General features: G+C 62.2%; 3 protein-coding genes and 1 long non-coding RNA gene across 9 annotated transcripts; all 4 read right to left on the bottom strand.

Moving 5' to 3' along the window:
- Positions 1-525: 525 nt before the first annotated feature.
- On the bottom strand, positions 526-8252 carry FUS (FUS RNA binding protein). Its single transcript, XM_054808706.1, has 15 exons — positions 8139-8252; positions 6575-6599; positions 6300-6454; positions 6049-6190; positions 5784-5956; positions 5517-5694; positions 4145-4179; positions 3003-3035; positions 2615-2721; positions 2271-2400; positions 2092-2193; positions 1875-1995; positions 1644-1771; positions 1392-1548; positions 526-706 (listed from the first exon to the last, which is right to left on the bottom strand). The coding sequence occupies exons 1-15, from the start codon at positions 8149-8151 to the stop codon at positions 667-669; spliced, it is 1539 nt and encodes a 512-aa protein (XP_054664681.1). The 5' UTR covers positions 8152-8252; the 3' UTR covers positions 526-666.
- Positions 8253-9207: 955 nt separating this feature from the next.
- LOC129199034 (uncharacterized) lies at positions 9208-10436 on the bottom strand. The gene is made up of 3 exons (XR_008574570.1): positions 10270-10436; positions 10056-10156; positions 9208-9842 (listed from the first exon to the last, which is right to left on the bottom strand). It is a non-coding gene; the product is annotated as an uncharacterized LOC129199034 (long non-coding RNA).
- A 1902-nt stretch (positions 10437-12338) lies between these two features.
- Positions 12339-18095, bottom strand: BCKDK (branched chain keto acid dehydrogenase kinase). 6 transcript variants are annotated; one of them, XR_008574559.1, is made up of 13 exons: positions 17922-18095; positions 17108-17314; positions 16854-16922; positions 16617-16727; positions 16439-16486; positions 16081-16200; positions 15874-15972; positions 15712-15785; positions 14982-15110; positions 14361-14450; positions 13633-13794; positions 12702-13545; positions 12339-12652 (listed from the first exon to the last, which is right to left on the bottom strand). XR_008574559.1 is itself a non-coding variant. In XM_054808702.1 (12 exons), exons 1-12 carry the CDS (start codon positions 18078-18080, stop codon positions 13401-13403), a joined length of 1413 nt encoding a protein of 470 aa, XP_054664677.1. In that variant the 5' UTR covers positions 18081-18095; the 3' UTR covers positions 12339-13400. The 6 variants fall into 6 exon arrangements, 3 of the variants coding, with proteins under 3 accessions (XP_054664677.1, XP_054664679.1, XP_054664680.1); XR_008574561.1 differs by having other exon boundaries at positions 12339-12859; positions 12961-13545; XR_008574560.1 differs by having other exon boundaries at positions 12339-13160; positions 13210-13545.
- A 1023-nt stretch (positions 18096-19118) lies between these two features.
- On the bottom strand, positions 19119-21369 carry VKORC1 (vitamin K epoxide reductase complex subunit 1). The gene is made up of 3 exons (XM_054808744.1): positions 21188-21369; positions 20612-20721; positions 19119-19432 (listed from the first exon to the last, which is right to left on the bottom strand). The coding sequence occupies exons 1-3, from the start codon at positions 21364-21366 to the stop codon at positions 19227-19229; spliced, it is 495 nt and encodes a 164-aa protein (XP_054664719.1). The 5' UTR covers positions 21367-21369; the 3' UTR covers positions 19119-19226.
- Between the last annotated feature and the right edge of the window lie 778 nt (positions 21370-22147).

The following is a 22147-nucleotide window of genomic DNA, read 5'->3' as shown; positions in this document are numbered from 1 at the left end:
TACCAACCCCAGGTAACCTATAGGGTCCCTATAGCATTTCCCACGGGCTGGGCACATTCCCTATACGCTCCACAACCTGTAACCACCCGCATCCATTTCCTATAGGATCCCCCAACGCCATACGTTAACTGCCCCTATGGCCCCCCCATAGGTGCCCCTACAGGTACTGAGTGAGTCACGGGCACCGGAAGGGGCCGGGCCCCGCCCATGGCCACGTCAGGGCCTAACGAGGGGGTTAACGAGCACCTTAATGAGCCCGGCGGCCGGAAGTGCCTCATTAGGGGAGCATTCACTCTGGAGCCTAATGAGGGCAAGCAGCCGCCTCCCCGCTCCCCTCCAGCCAATCACCAGGCAGCGCCGTGACTCCCCCCTCCCCTCCAGCCAATCACCAGGCAGCGCCGTGACTCCCCCCTCCCCTCCAGCCAATCACCAGGCAGCACCGTGATATCCCCCTCCCCTCCAGCCAATCACCAGGCAGCGCCATGATATCCCCTCCCCTCCAGCCAATCACCAGGCAGCACCGTGTCGCCCTTGGAGACTTTAATGGGGGGGTGGGAGGGGGGTGGGTGGGGGTTAAAAGCGGGGAGACCCCGCGGGGGGCGGGGCCGGCCGGCCCTAGAGGTGGGGCAGCCAATAAAAAACGTGTGTGAGGGGAGGGGGCGGGGCTCAGTAGGGCCTCTCGCGGCGGTCCTGCCGGTGGTCGCCCCTGTGGAGAGAAGGGAGAGGCGTCAGTAGGGCCCAGAGTTAACAGCAGAGGCATCAGTAGGGCCCAGAGTTAACAGCAACACGTGTGGTTCAGCTTTTGACCAGAACCATCGTTAAGGGCCAGAGTTAACAGAAGCAACAACTAGGGCCCTGGATTAATAAACCATGACCATCAGTAGGGCCCAGAGTTAACAGAAGCAACAACTAGGGCCCTGGATTAATAAACCATGACCATCAGTAGGGCCCAGAGTTAACAGAAGCAACAACTAGGGCCCTGGATTAATAAACCATGACCATCAGTAGGGCCCAGAGTTAACAGAAGCAACAACTAGGGCCCTGGATTAATAAACCATGACCATCAGTAGGGCCCAGAGTTAACACGCTGTCCCAACAGCGGGAGACAGCAACGCTGCGTTCACTCTGGGCCCTAATGATGGCAGCACCACCACGTGGTTGTAGAGGGAAGCACTAGCATCTGAACACACACACACACCCCCCACACACCCCGTTATCAGTAGGCTCCAGAGTTAACGGCCTCCAGCACCTCTGCAGGGCAGAGTGCAGCATTAACTCTGGAACCTACTGACGCCGCTCCCCCAAGAGTTTTAAAGCTGCCGGACTGGGTCTGTGCAACCGTTACCAGTAGGTTTCAGAGTGAACGGGGGCGCCCCCGTCAGCCATCTTACCTGGAATCCATCTTCCCCGGCCCAAAGCCGCCCCGGTCGCCGCCTCTCCCCCCGCGGAAACCTCCCCGGTCTCCGCCCCGGCCGCCCCTGTAGCCGCCGCGGTCGAAACCTCCGCGCCCACCGCGTCGCTCCTCGCCGAACCCACCGCCGCCGCCGCCTGCGAGGTGGTAAGAACAGCGAGGCGATGAGGTCATCGGACGCGCGCGCGTGACCCCCACCCCACGACACCCCGCCCCTTCCCCGAATATTTACCCATGTGGTTCCCGCCGCGGCCGCCGCCGGGGTATTTGCTCATGTGCGGCGCGCCGGGCCCGTCGGGTTTGGGGGCCTTGCACTGGTTGCACTCGTTGCGCCATGAGAAGTTCATGTTCTCGCACGCGCTGTGAGGCGGGAGGAGAGGCTCGATGAGGTCATCGCCGCCCGGTTGGCGTCATCGCCTCCCCCCGCCGCCACCACCACCGCCCCAATTCCCCGTTAACTCACGGGTTGGGGCATTTCCAGTCGCCAGCGCGTTGCTGGCCGCCGCCGCCGCTGGGGAAGCCGCCGCGGTTGCCCCCGCCGGAGCCGCTGTTGCCGCCGCCGAAACCGCCGCGTCCCATGGGACCTGGGGAGGGGGAACAGGGGGGGTGTTTTAGGGTGAAAAAGGGGGATTTTGGGACCGCCCCAGCACTCCCCTCGCACCCCACCAACGCTCGCTCACCTCCCCGGCCGCGGCCACCCCGGCCGCCCCCGCCGCCGCGGTTGAAGTCGGCGCGCCGAGTGGCAAAGGACACCTTGATGGGGTTGCCGGAGAACTCTTTGCCTAAAAACGGGAGAATTAAACCCAAACGCCGCCCATTTTAAGGGGGGGTGTTGGGGGGCGATTCGGGGGGGTCGTACCGTCAAACCAGTCGATGGCGGCTTTGGCGGAGGGAGGGTCATCGAAGGAGACGGTGGCCTCCCCCTTCAGCTTGCCCGTCTCCCGGTCCGTGTAGAGGTTGATCATGGGCTGCCCCGTCTTCTTGTTCGTCTGCGGGGGGACACGCGACACGCTAAGGACACGCTAAAGGCACGGGGAGGGCACGCTAAGAAGGCACGCCAAGGACACGCTATGTCGGGAGCGAGTTCGTGACGTGCGGTCATCGAACGGAGGTTAAAACCGGACGGCGCGCTTCATAACGTGGTAAGGATGCACTGGAACACGCCAAGGACACGCCAAGGACACGCCAAGGACACGCCCTCACCTTAATGATGCCGATCTGCTTGAAGTAATCGGCCACCGACTCGATGGTGACGTTCTCGCCCAGCCCCTGCACGAAGATGGTGTTGTTGTCCGAGTTATCCTGCTCGCCTGTGGGGCACAGCTCGTTAGCACCAGCCTTCGTTAGCCCTCGTTAGCCCCTTCCTCCCTCGTTAGCCCCATTAGCCCCCTCCCTCATTAACCCGTCCCAGTTAGCCCCTTAAGCTCAACACCCCTTCCCCATCATTAACCCCTTTCACAACCTCGTTACCCCCCCAATTAACCCTCTCCCCCTCGTCAGCCCCCCAATTAATCTTCCCATTACCCCAATTAACCCTCTCCCCCTCGTTACCCCCCCCAATTAACCCTCGTTAGCCATCCCCCCTCGTTACCAGGATCATGCCGCGGCCCTTGGTCCCGGGGTCCTTCGGGCACATGCAAAAATTAAAAGGAAAAGCGTTAATTAGCCAGCGGGGTGGGGGAGGGCACACACTCCCCTTCCCCTCCCCCCCACCCCAAACCCTCCGGAATTGGGAAAAACCGGGGGAAAAAACGCCTTTTCCCCACCCGTTTCGGCCTGCGCCCCTTTTTGGGGTGAAAACCCACTGTTTTGGCACCTTAAAAACACTTTGTTGTTTCCTGACTCGCCTCCCCCCCCAAAACGGGGTGGGGCTCCCCACGGCTACCACCATTCGCCAATTCCAGGGTTTTCACCCCAAAACCGAGGCGCCGGGGCCGTCCGTCTCCGCTCGTCGCCCCCGGGGTGGCAATTTTTGACCTTTTTTTGTCTCAAAACACACTTTTTTGTCTCAAAACACCACCAGCAACACCCCGGTTCAGCAAACCCCTCCAAAACGGTGTGAAAACTCTCAAGATGGGTTAAAACCAAGACACTCCGTTTTCAGTCGGTACACTGCAGCGTTCACCACCTCACCGCTCCCCGTTTGGGGGCAAAAACGGCAATTTGACCATTTTACGCATTTTTTTTTTCCTCCATCAACCTCAGGTCACCGGCACTTTTACACAAGCCCCAAAATTGGTTTTTTTTCCTCTTATTTTACCCCCGAAACCAAAACTTTGCACCAAACCTCAGGTTTTTTGTTACTTTTTTTAAAACCACATGCAACCGTTTTGCTAAAAACCAACGTTTTCACCCCCCCCAAAAAAAAAAAAAAAACAAAAAACACCATAAAAAAAACCACCACTTTGCCAAGAGTTGCAATTTCCCCGTTCCGGCCTTTTTTCCGCCCGCAGTCGCCGTGTGCGCGTTGCTTTGTGGGGGTTTTTTTTTTTTTTTTGCCTTTTTTTCCTCCACTTTGCCCCCAAAAACCGCCGTTATTGGTTTTTTGTTGTTTTGTTTAAACACCCAAGACGCAGCCCGATGACGTCACCTCCGGCCGGCCGCCGCAGCTCTTTTTTTGGGGCTTTTTCACCCCGAAACGCCCCTGACCAGGCTGTTGCGGAGAGAAGGGGTTAAAAAACAGACACTTTTTTTTTTTTTTTTGGGTTCAAATGCCGAACTCTTGGGACTTACCACCGAATTTATTGAAGCCACCACGCTCACCACCGCTGAGGAGATAAATTAGAAGATAATGAGGTTTTTTTTATCCCCTGCCTAAAAAGAAGGAGGGGGGCAGTTTTGGGGCAAAACCAGCGCTTTTGAGCAGTTTCCTCCTTTCCCCCATTGCGGTTTTGGGGGGGGGGGGGGCCAGGGGTGCCTGGGGGGGGGTGGGGGTCTCCATCCGCCGGCGACGCTTCATCTCGGACGCAGCAGCCGGCACCCGCCGGGGGGGGGAAATCCAAAAAAATTATTGAAAAACCCCAAATTTTGCCTTTTTTTAATAAAAAAAAAAATAAAAGGGGGGGCACCCCCCTTTGCTCTCGGCCGAGCCCCCCCAGCGGGAGCGTCTCCCCCTCCCCACCGCTCGTCGTCGCTTTTCCCCCCTCGTTCCTGTAGGTTATTTTGGGGAGGGAAGGGGGGCCCTTCGCGTGGTTTTTGATTATTTTGGTTTTGTTTTTTGTTAATTTTATTGTTTGTTTGCACTTTTTCACCCTTTCTGCCTTTTTTTAACCCAAAAAGAGCGGAGAATTGCGAAAGTTTCGCTGCCTTTCACACCTGCAGCACACAAAACGCAGAGTTTGTTAACAGGCACAACAGCAGCGGCAAGACAAACAAGCAACCGCGGCTCGCCCCCACCGATACTCACCTCTCGCCGCCCCAAAAAGCGGCTTTTTCAGCCCAAAAAGCGGGGGGGGCGACACGCGCACAAACCCAAAACCTCGTTATTTTTTTTTTTTTCTTTAAAACCACCATTATTACTTTTTCCTCTGGTTTGGTTTTTTTTTTTTGGGGCGTTTCCTCCTCCCTTCGTGCACCGGGACACCAGACACTCCACTCCAGGTTATCACCCATCAATCAGTGTCAAACATCTCCCAATAAATATCCAAAACCAGCGGGTTTTTTACCCCAAAATCAACGTTTTTCTTTTCTGCAGTGACCTCAAAACGAACCATTTTACTCTTTTTTTTTTTTTTTTCTGTTTTAAACCCGGGGCACACGCCCCCACCGTGACCAGAGCCGGCACCGGAGGCTACAAGTGACCTTGGCAACCAGGTTTGCTGAGTGGTTTTATCTATTTTTTTCCCCCCAAAAAACCACCTTTCTCCCCCCATTCCGGGGGGGGTTCTTACCACTTCAGGCACCTCCAAACACCCCCGCTGGGCACCACGTTATTAACGTGGTTTTTTTTTGGGGGGCGCTTGCGCCGATTTTGGTTAAAACCCGCTCGAGCGGGGGGTGCCACGCTCCCCTCTCCCCCTTCTGCCCCACTGTGTCAAACCCCCCCCCTCCCCGCACCCTAAATCCCCCGTTTCCCCCCCAAAACCGCCGTTCCCCCGACACCTACCCGAGGTTGCCTCCGCGGCCGCCCCGGCTCCCGCGGCCCCCGCGGTCGTAGCCGCCTCGGCCGTAGCCGCCCCGGCCGCGGCTCCGTTCCTGCTGGCCGCCGCCGTAGCCGCTCTGCTCCTGGTAACCGCCGCCACCGCCGCTGCTCATGGACGACTGTTCTTGCCCGTAACTGTTAGCTACAACCGCAAAGCGACGGTTAAGAGACAGAAAAAGCCGGATTCGGCCCCGAAACGACGCCGCGCGTCCCCGTTCCCACCGCGCTCACATCCGCTGCTGCCGCCCCCGCTGTTGTACTGGCTCTGCTGGCTGTAGCTCTGGGGTGGGTTGTAGGAAGACTGCTGGCTGTAGCTCTGCTGCTGCCCGCTGTAGCTCGACTGTTGGTTATAACCGCCGCTGGGGGGTTGGCCGTAGCTAGAGCTCTGCGAGCTGCTCCCATAGCTGTGTAAAAAAAACCCACCGATAAGTTATCGAAACCCTCGTTTTTTTCACCCGAACGGCGGTGGTGCGGGACAGGACGGGTGTTGCCATACCTGCCGGTGGAGGAGCTGGCCGCCGGCGGCTGGGAGTAGCTGGGGTAGGAGGAGGGTTGCCCGTAGGAGGTCTGCGAGCTCTGCCCGCTGCCGTAACCGCTGGCGCTGCCGTAGGCTTGGGGGGTCGACTGGGTGCTGTAGCCTGGAGAGAGTTGGTGAAAAACAAGGTGAAAAACAGGGTGAAACACCCCTGAAAATCACACAATGCGAACAGGGAGTGGGGGGGGGGGGTGTCGGGGGTCCTGACTTACTGCTCTGGGTCTGTCCGTAGGAAGAGCCGTAGCTGTTCTGGCCGTAGCCGGAGGTGTCGGTGGACTGGCTGTAGCCGCTGTAGCTCTGCTGGCCGTAGGGCTGGCTGCTCTGCTGCGAGTAGCCCTGCCCTGGCGGGGTGGGGTATGCCCCATAGCTACCACAAAAAAAAAAAAAAAAAAAAGGTGAAATACCCACAAAAACACTTTTCTCCCCAACGTTTTTCTAAGGATGAGGATGGAAAAGGTTGAATGTCAGGAGAAAAGGGGGTGTGTACCTCTGCGTCGCTGTCTGGCTGTAGTCTGTGGGAAGAAAACCCCCCCAAAAAACCGTTAGTTCTGCAAATAATTGTATGGGTACCTAAATGTAAACATATTTGTGCAATGTGCTCAAAATTATTAGCTGTTCACCACTAAAACGTAAAAACGGCCAAGTTAAAGCACAAGATGAGGGGACTGAGCTATTTATCCCACTCAAAAGACCTAAGCACTCACTTAAGAGCAAATACCCGCCTAGAAAAGGCCCCGATTAACAAATTCAATTACACAGATCTAAAAACAAACGCAAAAACATGGACTTCCCTTCAGACATCGCCTAACAAAAGGGGGTTTGGGCCCCCTCACGGGCTTCCCGCCGCAAAATGGCGGCTATTTGCCTCTTCCCCCCCTCACAGCGGAGCAGCTGCTCCTACTATCGAAAGAAACTGAGCAGATTTTTACCCAAAAGGTTTTTAAGCGGTACCACACCTCCGGAGAGGTTTTTTTTTTTTCTTTCATCCTTCCCAGGGGTCTTTAATCACCGCGCGGAGGGGGGGGGAATATTTTTAACGGCGAAGACCCGGATGGGCAGACTGCGGCAGCGCTAGTGCGCATGCGCGGCGCGCCAAGCGACACCGCTCCCCGCCGGGGCCCGAGCGCATGCGCAACCCGCGCCGGCGCACAAAATGGCGGCGGTGGCGCAGCTGGAAAAGCCGCGCCCCTCCCTGGGCGCACAAAATGGCGGCCGGTGCGTGGGGGGGTGTTAACGGGGCCCGTTATACCCGGGGGGGGGGGGGGCACCGCGACCCCCTAAACACCCCGGTTCCTCCCCCCGAAACCCCCTGAATTGTCACTGAAATTGTGCGTTTATATTTTAATTTTCCCTCACGACGCCGTCGCGGCGCATCCGGGCGTGGCGCTTTGTCCGCCCCCCCCCCCCGCTTCCTTCATCCGCGACTGGATTTTACAAAAAAAAAAAAAGAAAAAAAAATCAATCTGCAAAACGGGGGGTTTATGCTGAAAAAATGCGGCAGGATAAAACCTTAATCGCGGGGAAATAAGAAAGGGGCGAGGGAAATTAATTTAAAAGAAAATACAGCCTGGGGCATCGCGGAAATAGGGAGACATCAAATCACAGCCCCTCCGAACGGCGCTGATAATTGAAATTAAAAAGCTAATCAACCGCAAAACCACAAAAATCAACACCAAAACCGCTCGTTTTAGCAAATACATTCAAAGAACGCCCTAAAAGCGGCACCGCCGCTGCAGCCCGCCCCCCCCATACCGGGGGGGGGGACACACACGACACACACGGACACCTCTAGCCCCCCCCCCCCGCTCCTCACACACCATCCCCAGCCAACCCCCGGTGCTGAGGGGGCTCCGGGGTCCCCCGGAGGTGCTGAGTGGGCTCCAAAGACCCCCCGAGGGTGCTGAGGGGGGGCTCCAACCCCCCCCCCCATATATATCTCTCCCATCCCCGAGCTGTACGGCCCCCCCCCTCCCACGGGGGTGAGGGACGGGGGGGGCTGTGGGACCCCTCCCCGGTGCTGCCCCCCCCCCCCCCCCCCCGGGTCCCGGTACCGTTGGAGGCCATGGCGGTGCCGCCGCGCTCCACCGCTTCCCCTCCACGTGGCGCCCGCACTGCGCCCGCCACCCGCCCGGCCCCGCCCTTTATAACCTCGGTCGGCGCGTGCCACCGCCGGGTGCAAAAAGGGGAAAAAAAAAAAAAAAAAAAAAGGGGGGGCGGAGCGTTCTTAGTCCCCACCCACCTCACTCACTCACTCACACACACCCCCCCCCCCCCGCGCCTCACCTCGGTTGGTACGGTCCGGCGGAGGGGCGGGGCTAAAGGGCGGAGGGGGCGGGGCTAAAGGGCGGAGGGGGCGGGGCCATGGGGGTCGCGCGGGGCACCGCCGCTCCCCTATAGGGATCCTATAGGCACCTATAGCGGCACCCGCCAGGCTCTGCTCCGTCATGGGCACCCTATGGCGATCCCCACCGCACCTGCTCCCTCGCAGGGACCCTGGAGAGACGCCGTAGCGACCCCCAGCTCCTCCGCTCCCTCAGGAAACCTATAGATACCCTATAGCGACACCCGCCAGCCCCCGCTTCCTCGTAGGCACCCTATAGAAACCCCCCCAGGGGCACCCGCCAAGCCCCTGCTCCGCCACAGGCACCCTATAGAAACCCCCCAGGGGCGCTCGCCAGACTCCGCTCCGCCATAGGGATCCTATAGGCACCTATAGGGCACCCACACAGACCCCCCCCCCTACCCTATAGAAATCCATATGGGATTTTACGGGGGACCCCTATAGGGACCCCCACCTGGGCGGGCGCCTATGGGGCTCTGACGTCACGCGGGCCAGGGCTTGGCCAGCCCCAAAGGTCAGCGCTAAAAATACGCGGGGGCCCCTATAAGGGCCGTATAGGAGCCGTATAGGGGCCGGGAGCAGGTATGGAGGCGGCGGGGTGGGCAGCTATAGGGTCGGCGCGGTCTGGGGGGGGTCTATAGGGGCTGGCCCGGCCCCCTATGGCGGGGGGGGGGTGTCAGTGGGACACTATAGGCACTGAGGGGCTCCTATAGGGCTGAGGCTCCACGGGTGGGGGTCCCGTATAGGGCTGGGCACTCACGTATGGGGACTCTGCCGTCTCCTATAGGGTGGGCACGTACATCCGGGGAGCCTCTGCTGTCGCCTATAGGACTGGGGAGCCTCCTGTGTCACCTATAGAGCTGTGGACTGTCTGCTGTCTCCTATAGGGCTTGTGACATACGTCTGCGGCCTCTCCTGTGTCACCTATAGAGCTGTGGCTTCTCCTGTGTCTCCTATAGGGCTTGTGACATACATCTGTGGCCTCTCCTGTGTCACCTATAGAGCTGTGGCTTCTCCTGTGTCACCTATAGGGCTTGTGACATACATCTGCGGCCTCTCCTGTGTCACCTATAGAGCTGTGGCTTCTCCAGTGTCACCTATAGAGCTGTGGCTTCTCCTGTGTCTCCTATAGGGCTTGTGACATACATCTGTGGCCTCTCCTGTGTCACCTATAGAGCTGTGGCTTCTCCTGTGTCACCTATAGGACTTGTGACATACATCTGCGGCCTCTCCTGTGTCACCTATAGAGCTGTGGCTTCTCCAGTGTCACCTATAGAGCTGTGGCTTCTCCTGTGTCTCCTATAGGGCTTGTGACATACGTCTGCGGCCTCTCCTGTGTCACCTATAGAGCTGTGGCTTCTCCTGTGTCTCCTATAGGGCTTGTGACATACATCTGCGGCCTCTCCTGTGTCACCTATAGAGCTGTGGCTTCTCCTGTGTCACCTATAGGACTGTGACATACATCCAGGGCCTCTCCTGTGTCACCTATAGAGCTGTGGCTTCTCCTGTGTCACCTATAGGACTGTGACATACATCTGCGGCCTCTCCTGTGTCACCTATAGAGCTGTAGCTTCTCCTGTGTCACCTATAGGACTGTGACATACATCTGCGGCCTCTCCCGTGTCACCTATAGAGCTGTGGCTTCTCCTGTGTCTCCTATAGGACTTGTGACATACATCTGCGGCCTCTCCTGTGTCACCTATAGAGCTGTGGCTTCTCCTGTGTCTCCTATAGGACTGTGACATACATCTGCGGCCTCTCCAGTGTCACCTATAGAGCTGTGGCTTCTCCTGTGTCTCCTATAGGACTGTGACATACATCTGCGGCCTCTCCCGTGTCACCTATAGAGCTGTGGCTTCTCCTGTGTCTCCTATAGGACTTGTGACATACGTCTGCGGCCTCTCCTGTGTCACCTATAGAGCTGTGGCTTCTCCTGTGTCACCTATAGGACTGTGACATACATCTGTGGCCTCTCCTGTGTCACCTATAGAGCTGTGGCTTCTCCTGTGTCACCTATAGGACTTGTGACATACATCTGCGGCCTCTCCTGTGTCACCTATAGAGCTGTGGCTTCTCCAGTGTCACCTATAGAGCTGTGGCTTCTCCTGTGTCTCCTATAGGGCTTGTGACATACGTCTGCGGCCTCTCCTGTGTCACCTATAGAGCTGTGGCTTCTCCTGTGTCACCTATAGGACTGTGACATACATCTGCGGCCTCTCCTGTGTCACCTATAGAGCTGTGGCTTCTCCTGTGTCACCTATAGGACTGTGACATACGTCTGCGGCCTCTCCTGTGTCACCTATAGAGCTGTGGCTTCTCCTGTGTCACCTATAGGACTGTGACATACATCTGCGGCCTCTCCTGTGTCACCTATAGAGCTGTGGCTTCTCCTCCATCCCCTATAGGACCGGTGACATACATCTGCGGCCTCTCCAGCGTCACCTATAGGACTGTGACATACATCCAGGGCCTCTCCTCCATCTCCTCCAGCCGGGTCCCCTCGTCCCGTCGCCGTCGTCGCGGCGGCCGCCATGTCGTGCGCGGCGGCGCGGGTGCGCGCGCGGGGCCGTTCCCTGGAGCGCCGGTTGCGCGCGGCGCCGCGCCGGGAGTTGTTGGCGGAGCTGCGCCGCGCCGGGGCGCTGGGGCCGGGGGAGGAGGCGGCGCTGGGACCTCCGGCGCGACGCGGGTGGGCGCGGCGGCTGCGGGCGCTGGCGTTGGCGCGCGGCGAGGAGACCTGCCGGGCGTTGCTCCGCGCCCTGGAGCGGCTGGAGGAGCCGGGGCCGCTGGGTGAGTCCGCCTGTGGCTATGGGTGACGCCGCGCTGCGGGTGACGTCACCCTACGGGTGACATCACGGTACGGGTGATGTCACGCTACGGGTGACGTCACTCTCTAGGGGTTTGGGCGTCACCGCGTCCCGTCTTCCCTGCAGATTTCTACAACCCCCGGCGCGACGCCGAGCCGTCCCACCGCTCCGACTGTCCCTGTTGTCACCCGCCGCCTGACCGGGAGGGTGGTGACCACCGGGAGGAAGAGGATGGAGACACCGGGGAGGAAGATGGAGACACCGAGGAGGAAGATGAAGACCCCGAGGAGGAGGAAGGTGAGGATGAAGACCCCAAGGAAGAGGATGAAGACCCCAAGGAGGAGGACGGTGATGAAGATGAAGGTCCCAAGGAGGAAGGAGACCCTGAGGAAGAGGAGGGAGGTGACAGTGAGTAGGAAAGAGGTGACGCTGAGGGAGGAAGGTGGAGACGCCCAAGGAGGAGGAGGATGGAGACGTTGAGGAGGAAGAGGGTGAGGATGGAGACCCCAAGGAGGAGGATGGTGATGAAGATGGAGACCTCTGAGGAGGAGGATGGAGACCCCCAAGGAGGAAGGTGGAGAACCCGAGGAGGAAGGTGGAGAACCCAAGGAGGAAGGTGGAGAACCCAAGGAGGAAGGTGGTGGTGAAGATGGAGGCCTCGAGGAGGAGGAAGGTGATGGTGAGGAGGTAGGTGAGGACAGTGAGGAGGAAGATGGTGATGAAGATGGAGGCCCTGAGGAGGAAGGTGATGGTGAGGAGGAGGATGGAGACCCTGAGGGACAAGATGGTGGAGACTCTGAGGAGGAGGATGGCAGTGCATGGTGATGAAGATGGAGACACCACGGAGGATGGAGACCCTGAGGAGGAGGAAGGTGACGGTGAAGAGGAGGAAGGTGCTGAGGAAGAAGATGGACACCCCGAGAAGGAAGATGATGATGAGGAGGAGGATGATGATGATGAAGATGGATTTGGGGCAAGAAATGGGCTGAATGGGGCTTCCGGGCACCGAGACGGCCTCTCGGCCTTCCTCCCCTCCCCTCCTCCTCCTCCTCGTTGTCCCCCCCGTCCCGGCCGCCTGGCTCCCCAATAAACCCTCTCCCCTCGGCACTGGCTGCAGCTTTAATGAGGGCGGCGCCCCGCTCCGCTAACGAGGGGGGCCCTAACGAAGCCAAACGGGGTGGGGAGGATCAGGAACCCCAATGTCCTGGGTGGGTGGGGTGGGCGCCCCAACGTCCAACGAGGGACCCGGGTGTCCGGGAGCACCTTGACCTCCATGACGATGGACGTCTGACGTGGGGGTTCTCCCGGTCCACCTTGACCTCCACGATGGTCAACGTCCAACATGGGGGGGTTCTCCTGGTCCACCTTGACCTCCATGATGGTCAATGTCCAACATGGGGGTCTCTGGGTCCACCTTGACCTCCATGATGGTCAACGTCCAACATGGGGGTCTCTGGGTCCACCTTGACCTCCATGATGGTCAACGTTCAACGTGGGGCGGTTCTCCAGGAGGACCTTGATCCCTATGATGATGAACGTCCAACATGAAGGGCTTCTCCAGGAGGACTTTAATCTCCATGATGATCAACGTTCAACATGAGGCAGTTCCCCAGGAGGACCTTGACCTCTATGACAATGAACGTCCAACATGAAGGGGTTCTCCAGGAGGACCTTGACCTCCATGATCGTTAATGTCCAACATGGGAGGTTCTCCAGGAGGACCCTGACCTCCATGATGATCAATGTCCAACATGGGGGTCTCCAGGTCCACCTTGACCTCCACGACGATGAACGTCCAACGTGGGGGTGGTTCTCTAGGAGGACCTTGACCTCCATGACGATCAATGTCCAACATGGGGGTCTCCAGGTCCACCTTGACCTCCACGACGATGAACGTCCAACGTGGGGGTCTCCAGGTCCACCTTGACCTCCACGATGATGAATGTCCAACGTGGGGGTCTCCAGGTCCACCTTGACCTCCACGACGATGAACGTCCAACGTGGGGGTGGTTCTCCAGGAGGACCTTGACCTCCATGATGATCAATGTCCAACATGGGGGTCTCCAGGTCCACCTTGACCTCCACGATGATGAACGTCCAACGTGGGGGTCTCCAGGACCCAGGCGTCCGGGGTGGCGGTGGAGGGGGAACCCAGGCGTCCGGGCACCCTAGATTCGGAAGCTCTCCCCCTTGCCGTCGATGTGGCGCAGGCGCAGGTAGACGTCGGTGCCCACCCCCTGCAGCGACTGCAGGCAGAGCGAGCCCCCCAAGTACTCGGCGTAGGCCCGCGAGGTGGGCAGCCCGAACCCGAACCTGGGGGGACAGCCGTGGGTCACCAGAGGGGGGCTCCCCGTGATTCGGTGGTGGGAACCCCTCTGGTGTCCCTCTGTCGTGACGTACCCGTGCATGGGGCCGGCCTGGCCGCTGTTGCTGAGGTCCAGGAGGTTGCGGAAGGGACCTCCCAAGCGGGGGTCCTGGGCGCTGGCCTCGGCCGTGCTGAAGTGGTACTCGGTCACCTTGTCCAGGAGGTCGTGGGGGATGCCACCACCCCGGTCAGAGATCCTGGAGGGGGGACACGGGGGAGAGGAGACCCCCTCAGGGGAGCCCCCAAAGATGGGGGGCACCAGAGGGGAGGGGGTGGAAGACCCTCAGTAGAGAGGAACATCTTGGGGGTGGGTGTGGGTGCAGAGAACCATCCATGGGGACACCACGGAGAACCTCCAGTAGAGGGGGACATCTTGGGGACATCCATGGATGTGGGGAAACCATGGAGAACCTCCTCACGGGGACACCATGGAGATCCTCCGACAGGTAGGAACACCTTGGGGACATCTGTGGGAGAACCCCCTCACAGGGCCACCACGAAGACCATCCATGGGGACGTGAAGACACCATGGAGAACCTCCCTGTGAGGAGGTGGGGAGAGCATAGAGACCATCTATGGGGACCCTCAAGTAGCTAAGGTCACCTTAGGGGCGCTTACGGACATGGGGACACCATGAAGACCATCCCTGAGGACATGGGGACACCACAGGGACCCCCCAGCAGCCAAGGCCACCTTGGGGACATCTCTGGGGACACCCCAGAGATCCCCACGCCCCCCCAACCCCGAGGACCCCCCTCAGTACCGGATGACGAGGTCGATGTCGTTGTTGGCGATGGTCACCACGATGTCGGGGACGTTGTAGGGGGTGTCGAGGTGGGACTCCATCGTCGCCCTGCGCCACCCCAGATGGTCCCCTATAGCCCCCTATGGCCCCATACACCCCCCTACAGCCCCGTGTACCCCCTAGAAGCCCCATACGTCCTCTGTAAGACCCTATATACCCACCCCGTCTCCCCCATAAAGCCCCATACCCCCCCTATAGGCTCCCCACACACCCCACGCGGCCCCGCACACCCTCTATAGGTCTCATACACCCCTTATAGACCCCATATACCCCCTATAGGGCCCAGTAACCTCCTTCAGCCCCCTTGCAAACCCCATATCTCCTCTGAAAGGCCCCTTACGGCCCCGTATCCTCCCTGTAGCACCTCGTACGTCCCCTACAGACCCCGTACCCTCCCTATAAGACCCTATACGCCCCCTATAGACCCCACGTGCCTCTCTACGACCCTATATGCCCCCTAAAGGTCCCATACCCTGCCTTACCCCCACCAGAAAACCCCCCCTCTCCCTTGTAAAACCCCACCTCTCCCCTCTTCGGGCCCCATAGACCCTCCCCTATAGCCCCCTATAGCCCCCATACCTCATGGCATTCTTGAGCAGCTCGGGCAGGACGTAGTCGAGGGGCAGGGGGATGAAGGGGAACCGCGCCGCCACGTGCCCGTTGATGCGCACCCGCGGCGCGTTCCCGTACTGGTGCTCGCACAGCCGCCTGCAGACCCCGCGTCAGCCGGGCGACACACCCCCACCGTCACCCCGCCGTCACCCGCTGTCACCCCCAACCCCATACGAGCCCTCAGAGAAACCCCCCCCGGGAACCTCCCCTGGCCCCATAAATTCCCCCCCTGGGAACCCCTACGGCCCCATAGGGACCCCCAAGGCCCCTATAGCCCCGTAAAGACCCCCACAGAAATCCCTATAGCAACCTATAGACCCCACGAGGTTCCCATAGCTGCATAGAAACCCTCATAAAAGCCCCTATAGCCCTATATGGAACCTACAGGAACCCCCCCCAGGACTCCCCACAACCCCACAGGAACCCCACAGGGCCCCTATAGCCCCATAGGAACCCCCAAAAACCTCCTGTAACCCAACAGGAGCCCTTATATAAACCCCTATAGCCCATACAGACTCTCGCAGGAACCTATATAGCCCCATAGCACCTTGATAGCCCCATAGGAATGCGCACAGAACCCCCACTAAAAACCTTATAGCCCCCAGAAATACCCGTAGAAGCCCCTATAGCCTCCGGGGGGAAACCGCGTGGCTCTATAGGCTCCCCCCAGCTCCCTATAGCCCCATAGGCACCTCACCGGGCGAAGTCGACCCACTTCTCGATGAGCTTCTTGGGGGAGAGGCGGGTGCAGATGATGCCCACGAAGTCGGGCTACGGGGAGGAGGGGGGCGAGAAGGGGGTGAGGAGGGGGCACCTATGGGAGCTATAGGTACCCTGCCCCCTATAGACGCCGTCCCACCTTGTCCTCGTGCAGGGCCAGGTGGTGGGCGGCCAACATCCGCATCCCCAGCCGCGACGTCAGCGTCTTGTCCAGGAAGGGCCGCAGCAGGCGCTCGTCCTGAGGGACCCAGGCGGCCGGCGGCGGTGGGGGGGGGGTCACCCCAACACCCTCCTAAACCACCCCCCCCTCACCCCCCCCCAAAAAAATGACCCCGGCATCCGATACCTGGATGTGTCGTCGACACTCGCGCAGCCCCTCGGCCAACAGCGTCACCACGTCCTTGTGGTCCTCCAGCAGCTCCCGCAACAGCGCGCAGTACCGCGCCTCGTCACCCCGCGCCTGGATCTGGGGAGGCGGGGAGACAGGTGACGGCGGGTGCACACGCGCGCTGTCACCCGGACGCGAGGATGGGTGACTTCCACGGGTGACGCCGGGGTCGGCCGCGGGGGGACAGGAGGATGGGGTGACAGAAGGACGCAGGGTGACGTGAGGACAGGGTGACACGGTGACACGGGGTCGGGGTGATGCGGGGACACGGGTGACACAGGTACAGGGTGATGCGGGGACAACGGGTGACACTCACAGGCGGGAACTCGCTGAGCTTCTGGAAGGCGCGGATGTACAGCTCGTGCTAAGGGAGGGAGGGAGCACAGCATCAGCACCCAAATACCGGGGTCCCCTCCCCGGACACCGGGGTCCCCTCCCAGATGCTGGGGTGTCCCCCCAGGACATCGGGGTGTCCATTCCCCCCTAGGACGCACCACGTGGAGGATGGTGGGGTTGCAGCCGATGATGAAGGGGAGGCTGCGGAAGCCCTTGATGCGGTGGGCGATGCGCACCGGCAGCTCTTGCTGGAGGTAGCGGGCGCTCTTCTGCGGAGGGGAAGAGGGGCAGCCGGACGCCTGGGTCATCACCGCGTCCCCCCCCAAATGCCGGGGTGTCCCTCCTCTCCGCCCTGGACACCAAAGGACACCACCCCCCCAACCCTCTCTGCTCACCAGGATGTGGCTGCCGTCCTGCGAGCGCCCCGAGTACAACATGGTGGTGGGGGTCAAGCGCACCGAGGGCTGTTTGGGAGGGGGGACGGGGGGACGACACAGAAGGGGTGACATCACTCGGACGCCTGGGTGTCCCAAAACCTTCACAACCCGGGTCCTGCCAACACCGGGGTCCCCTCCTGGGGTCCCCTCCAGGACTCTGGGGTTGTATGTGTGTGTCCCCCACCCGAAACGCCGGCGGCGACATCACCCACCTTCTCGGCGGCGATGTCGATGGCGGGTTGGTGGTAGAAGGAGGTGACGGCCTTGGAACGCTCCCGGGCCAGGTCAGGCGGGGTCTGGTCAGCGGCTGCCCGGGCAGGGGGACGGGGGGGCAGAACCCCCCCTCGCCGACCCCCCAAAACCCGCCGCAGCATTTCCTGGGGGACGGGGGTGGGGGCCCAGACGCCTGGATACGGGTGCTGGGGGGGGGGGGGGTGGGGACAGGGACCCCCACCGCCCCCCCCCCCCTCCCCAGGGACACCCACACCCCCACAAGGACCCACACAACCCCCCTCAGGGACCCACATAACACCCAGGGCCCCCCCCCACAAGGGACCCAGGTGTCCAGGCCCAACACCCCCCTCCCATGAACCCCCCCCCCCAAAAAAGGCACTCAGGACTCCGGGACCCCCCTTCCCCCCTTCCCCAGAAGGGACCCAGGGCTCCGGGCCCCACACAGCCCCCACTATGCCCCCCCCACCCCAAAGGACACCCCCCAACCCTCCCCCTAGACAACCCAAGCGTCCCGGACTCCCTTTTCCCCTCAGTATCCCCCCCCAAAAAAGACACACAAGACTCCAGGACCCCTTTCCCACCCCCCAAGAGTGAATCCAGCCGTCAGCCCCCCCCTTTTCCCCTCAGTCCCCCCCACGGGTCCCAGCCGTCCGTCCCCCTCCTTCTCCCCTCAGAGACACCCCAAGGTTTCGGGACCCACTTATCTCCTCAGTCCTCGTCCCTCCCACAAAGGACCGAGGTCCGGGACACCCAAACCCCCCCCTCACACCCCACAAAAGGGACCCCACTCACCAGAGAGGACCCAGGCGTCCGAAACGCCCCCCCAACCCCCCCCGGGGTTCTCCTCAGAGTGGGCCCGTCCGCTTCCCTCCTCTTCCCCCCCCCCAGCGCTTCCCTCAGAATGGTACGGCCCGCCCTGACGGGGAGGGGGAGAAACTGCACACTGCGCATGCGCACAGCGCGGCGGGAAGCCTTTCCCTCCCGCGCATGCGCACAGCGGCCAAGTTGTGGGGGGGCGAGGCGCATGCGCGAAGGGCGGCGCCATTTTGGTGAAGGCGCGATGGGAAATGGAGTCCGGGGAGGTGAGGTGAGGGGAGGGGAGGGTCGTCCCCTGCTCCCACCGTGGGTTGGGGGGCACCGGAGAGGTGCTGGGGACCTCATAAAGGGGGTCCCAGATGCCTAAGTCCGTTGGGGTGGGTGGTAAGGGGGTCCTCAGGTGCTTGGGTCCCTCGCGAGGGGGGTCCCAGAGGCCTGGGTTCTTCGTGAGGGGGGTCCCAGAGGCCTGGGTTCTTCATGGGGGGGGTCCCAGAGACCTTAGTACTTCATGAGGGGGGTCCCAGAGGCCTGGGTTCTTCGTGAGGGGGGTCCCAGAGGCCTCAGTCCTTCATGAGGGGAGTCCCAGAGGCCTGGGTTCTTCATGGGGGGGGTCCCAGAGGCCTTAGTACTTCATGAGGGGGGTCCCAGAGGCCTGGGTTCTTCATGGGGGGGGTCCCAGAGGCCTGGGTCCCTTGGACGGGGGTCCCAGAGGCCTGGGTTCTTCGTGAGGGGGGTCCCACAGGCCTGGGTTCTTTGTGAGGGGGGTCCCAGAGGCCTGTGTCCCTTGGGGGGGGGTGCAGTAAGGGGGTCCCCAGCACCTGGGTGCTTCATGAGGTGGTCCCAGAGCCCTAGGTCCCTTATTAAGGGGTGGGAAGGGGGGGTCCCTAGATGCCTGGGTGCTTTATTAGGGGGTGGGAAGGGGGTCCATAGCACCTGGGTCCCCCGTGAGGGGGTCCCAGAGGTCTGGGTCCCTTGGGGTGGGTGGTACGGGGGTCCCCAGATGTTTGGGTCCCTCATGAGGGGGTCCCCAGATGCCTGGGTCCCTTGGGGGGGGGGGTGGGAAGGGGGGTTCCCAGGTCCGTTCTGGGGGGTCTCTGGAGGCCTGGGCCCCCCCCCCAAAATCTGGGGGAAACGGGAGGGGGGAACAGAACAGCACACACCCAGACACCGGGGTCCCTGGCTCACAACTGCCATGTTTGGGGGGACAGGGGGAGAGGGAGGGGCACCCCCAGCCATGGGGGTGTCCCCGTGTCCCCCCCCCCCGACATTTTTGGGTGCGTTTCAGGCGGTTTTGAGGTGGCGGAGCCGCCGCCAGCGGCGCCAGTTGAGGAGGAGGAGGAAGCCGTTGAGCAGGTAGGTGGTGAGGCAGACGAGGCACAAGTCGTGGAGGCTGAAGGCCAGCACCCCCGCCAGCCACAGCGAGGCCATCGCCGACGCCACCGACGTCGCCAGCAGCACCGCTGCCGCCCCCCGCCCCGGCACTGCCCCTGGGGGGGGGGGGTGAGGGGGGGGTTGGTCCCCAAGGTGTCCCTGCTGCCCCCAAAACAGCCCCGGTCCCCCCTCCATACACCCGATGTGTCCCCAGCGTCCCCTATATGCTGCCACCATGTCCCCAGTGCATTCCCAGTGCCCCCAATGTGCCCCCCCCACGCCCCCAGTATCCCCCCCCACGTCCCCAGTGCATTCCCAGTCTCCCAAATGTGTCCCCACCCCATCCCCACTGCCCCCCACTGTGCCCCCAGTGCCCCCAACATGTCCCCAGTACCCCCCAATGTGTCCCCACCCCATCTCCAGTGGCCCCCACCACGTCCCTGGTGTCCCCAATGTGCCCCCCCATGTCCCCAGTGCATCCCCAGTGCCCCCCACCCCATTCCCAGTGCCCCCCACCACGTCCCCAGTGTCCCCAATGTGCCCCCAACATGTCCCCAGTGCCCCCAACATGTCCCCACCCCATTCCCAGTGCCCCCCACCCCATCCCCACTGCCCTGAATGTGTCCCCACCCCATCCCGTGTCCCCAATGTGCCCCCCCATGTCCCCAGTGCATCCCCAGTGCCCCCCACCCCATCCCCAGTGCATCCCCAATGGGTCCCCCCCATCCCCAGTGGCCCCCACCACGTCCCCAGTGTCCCCAATGTGCCTCCCCCATATCCCCACCCCATCCCCAGTGCCCCCACCCCATCCCGTGTCCCCAATGTGCCCCCCACCCCATTCCCAGTGCCCCCCCACCCCATCCCGTGTCCCCAATGTGCCCCCCCATGTCCCCAGTGCATCCCCAGTGCCCCCCACCCCATCCCCAGTGCCCCCCACCGTGCCCCCAGTGCCCCCAACATGTCCCCAGTGCCCCCCAATGGGTCCCCCCCATCCCCAGTGGCCCCCATCCCGTGTCCCCAATGTGCCCCCCACCCATTCCCAGTGCCCCCCACCCCATTCCCAGTGCCCCCCCACCACATCCCCAGTGTCCCCAATGTGCCGCCCCCATATCCCCACCCCATCCCCAGTGCCCCCACCCCATCCCGTGTCCCCAATGTGTCCCCACCCCATCCCCAGTGCCCCCCAATGTGTCCCCACCCCATCCCCAGTGCCCCCACCCCATCCCGTGTCCCCAATGTGCCCCCCACCCCATCCCCAGTGGGTGTCCCCCCCCATCCCCGGTGCCCCCCCGTACCCAGCAGCCCCTGCAGCAGGTAGAAGAGGACCCCGATGGCCCCGTTGGGGACGTTGGCCGCGCTGTCCCGGCCCAGCAGCCCCTCCACCAGCCCCAGGCCCCGGCCCCACCTGCGGGGCGGGGCACCGCTAGGACACGCCCCCAGCCAGGGAGACACGCCCACCACACCCATATATGGTGCTGCTTGGCCTCTAAACCACGCCCCTCCCGCAAGCCACGCCCACAAGCCACGCCCCCTGCCAATGCTCCCATGTGCGTCTCCCAAGCCACGCCCCTCCCCAAGCCACGCCCCTCCCCAAGCCACGCCCATTCCAAGCCCCGCCCCTCCCAAAGCCACGCCCCTCCCAAAGCCACGCCCAGCGGTCGCTCCCCCCGCCCCCCCCTCCCCAAGCCCCATTGGCCGCCGCCTGCCCCGCCGCCGCCACGTGGCGGTGTTTACCCGCGCGCCATTCCCGCCGGTGCAACGCAACCCCCGGTGCAACGCAACCCCCGGTGCAACGCAAAACCCGGTGCAACGCAAAACCCCACCCCGGTGCAAAGCAGCCCCGGTTCCCGGTTCCCAACCCGCCCCAATACCGGGAAGCGAAGACGCGGGTGCAGGAGATGGCGGGCCCCAGGTCGCAGGCGGCTCGGTAGGACGGGTCCCGGGCGCGCGCCCGCTCCACGTGCAGCGCGTACAGCGACAGCGCCGCTCCCGCCAAACACAGCACCGCGCGCGCCGCCATCGCCGCCCCGCCCCACCCAGCCTCTCCCATTGGCCGGCGCGCCACACACCCCCTCCCCTTTCCCCTCCCTCCTCCTCCGCGAGCTCTGATTGGGCGCTGCGGCTGCCGCTCTTCGCCTGGACCGTTCTCTCCGCCGCTATTGGCCGGCGGTTTCGATTGGCCGTTCTGATTGGCCGGCGGCGGAACCGCCCCCCTCCGCCCGTCGCGGGGGTTGCTGGGAGATGTAGTGCACCGAGGGGGCGGGGTTCTGGGGGGCCCCTTCCTCCATCCCCCTCCACCCCCCCAAAAAAAAAAAAAAGGGGGGGGGACCCGGGCGGGGCCGGCGGGGTTAAAACCGGCTGCGGGCCGGGGGCGGGGCAGAGGCAGCGGAGGAGGACACGGACACACACGCACCCCCCCCCCACGGACCCATAGGGACCCCCCCCACGGAACCCCCACAGGGACACACAGGTACCCCACGGACCCCCCCCCCCCCCACGGAACCACAGGGACCCCCACAGGGACCCCCCCACGTACCTCCAAGGACACACAGGGACCCACAGAGACCCCCACAGACCCCCCCCTATGGACCCACGGGGATCCCCACAGACCCCCACGGACCCACAGGAACACCCCCAGGGTCCCACGGGGACCCCCACGGATACACAGGGACCCCCACGGACCCACAGGGACCCCCCCAGAGACCCACAGGGACCCCCCCCCCCCCCCAGACCCCCATGAACCCACAGACCCCACAGATCCCTCACAGACCCACGGGGACCCCCACAGACCCACAGGGAACCCCCCCTCAGGGACCCCCCAGACCCACAGG

Source organism: Grus americana, chromosome 39, assembly GCF_028858705.1.
Source record: "Grus americana isolate bGruAme1 chromosome 39, bGruAme1.mat, whole genome shotgun sequence".
Taxonomy (NCBI): Eukaryota; Metazoa; Chordata; class Aves; order Gruiformes; family Gruidae; genus Grus; species Grus americana.
The sequence above is the reverse complement of the archived record's forward strand: the minus strand, read 5'-3'. Positions and strand labels throughout refer to the sequence as shown.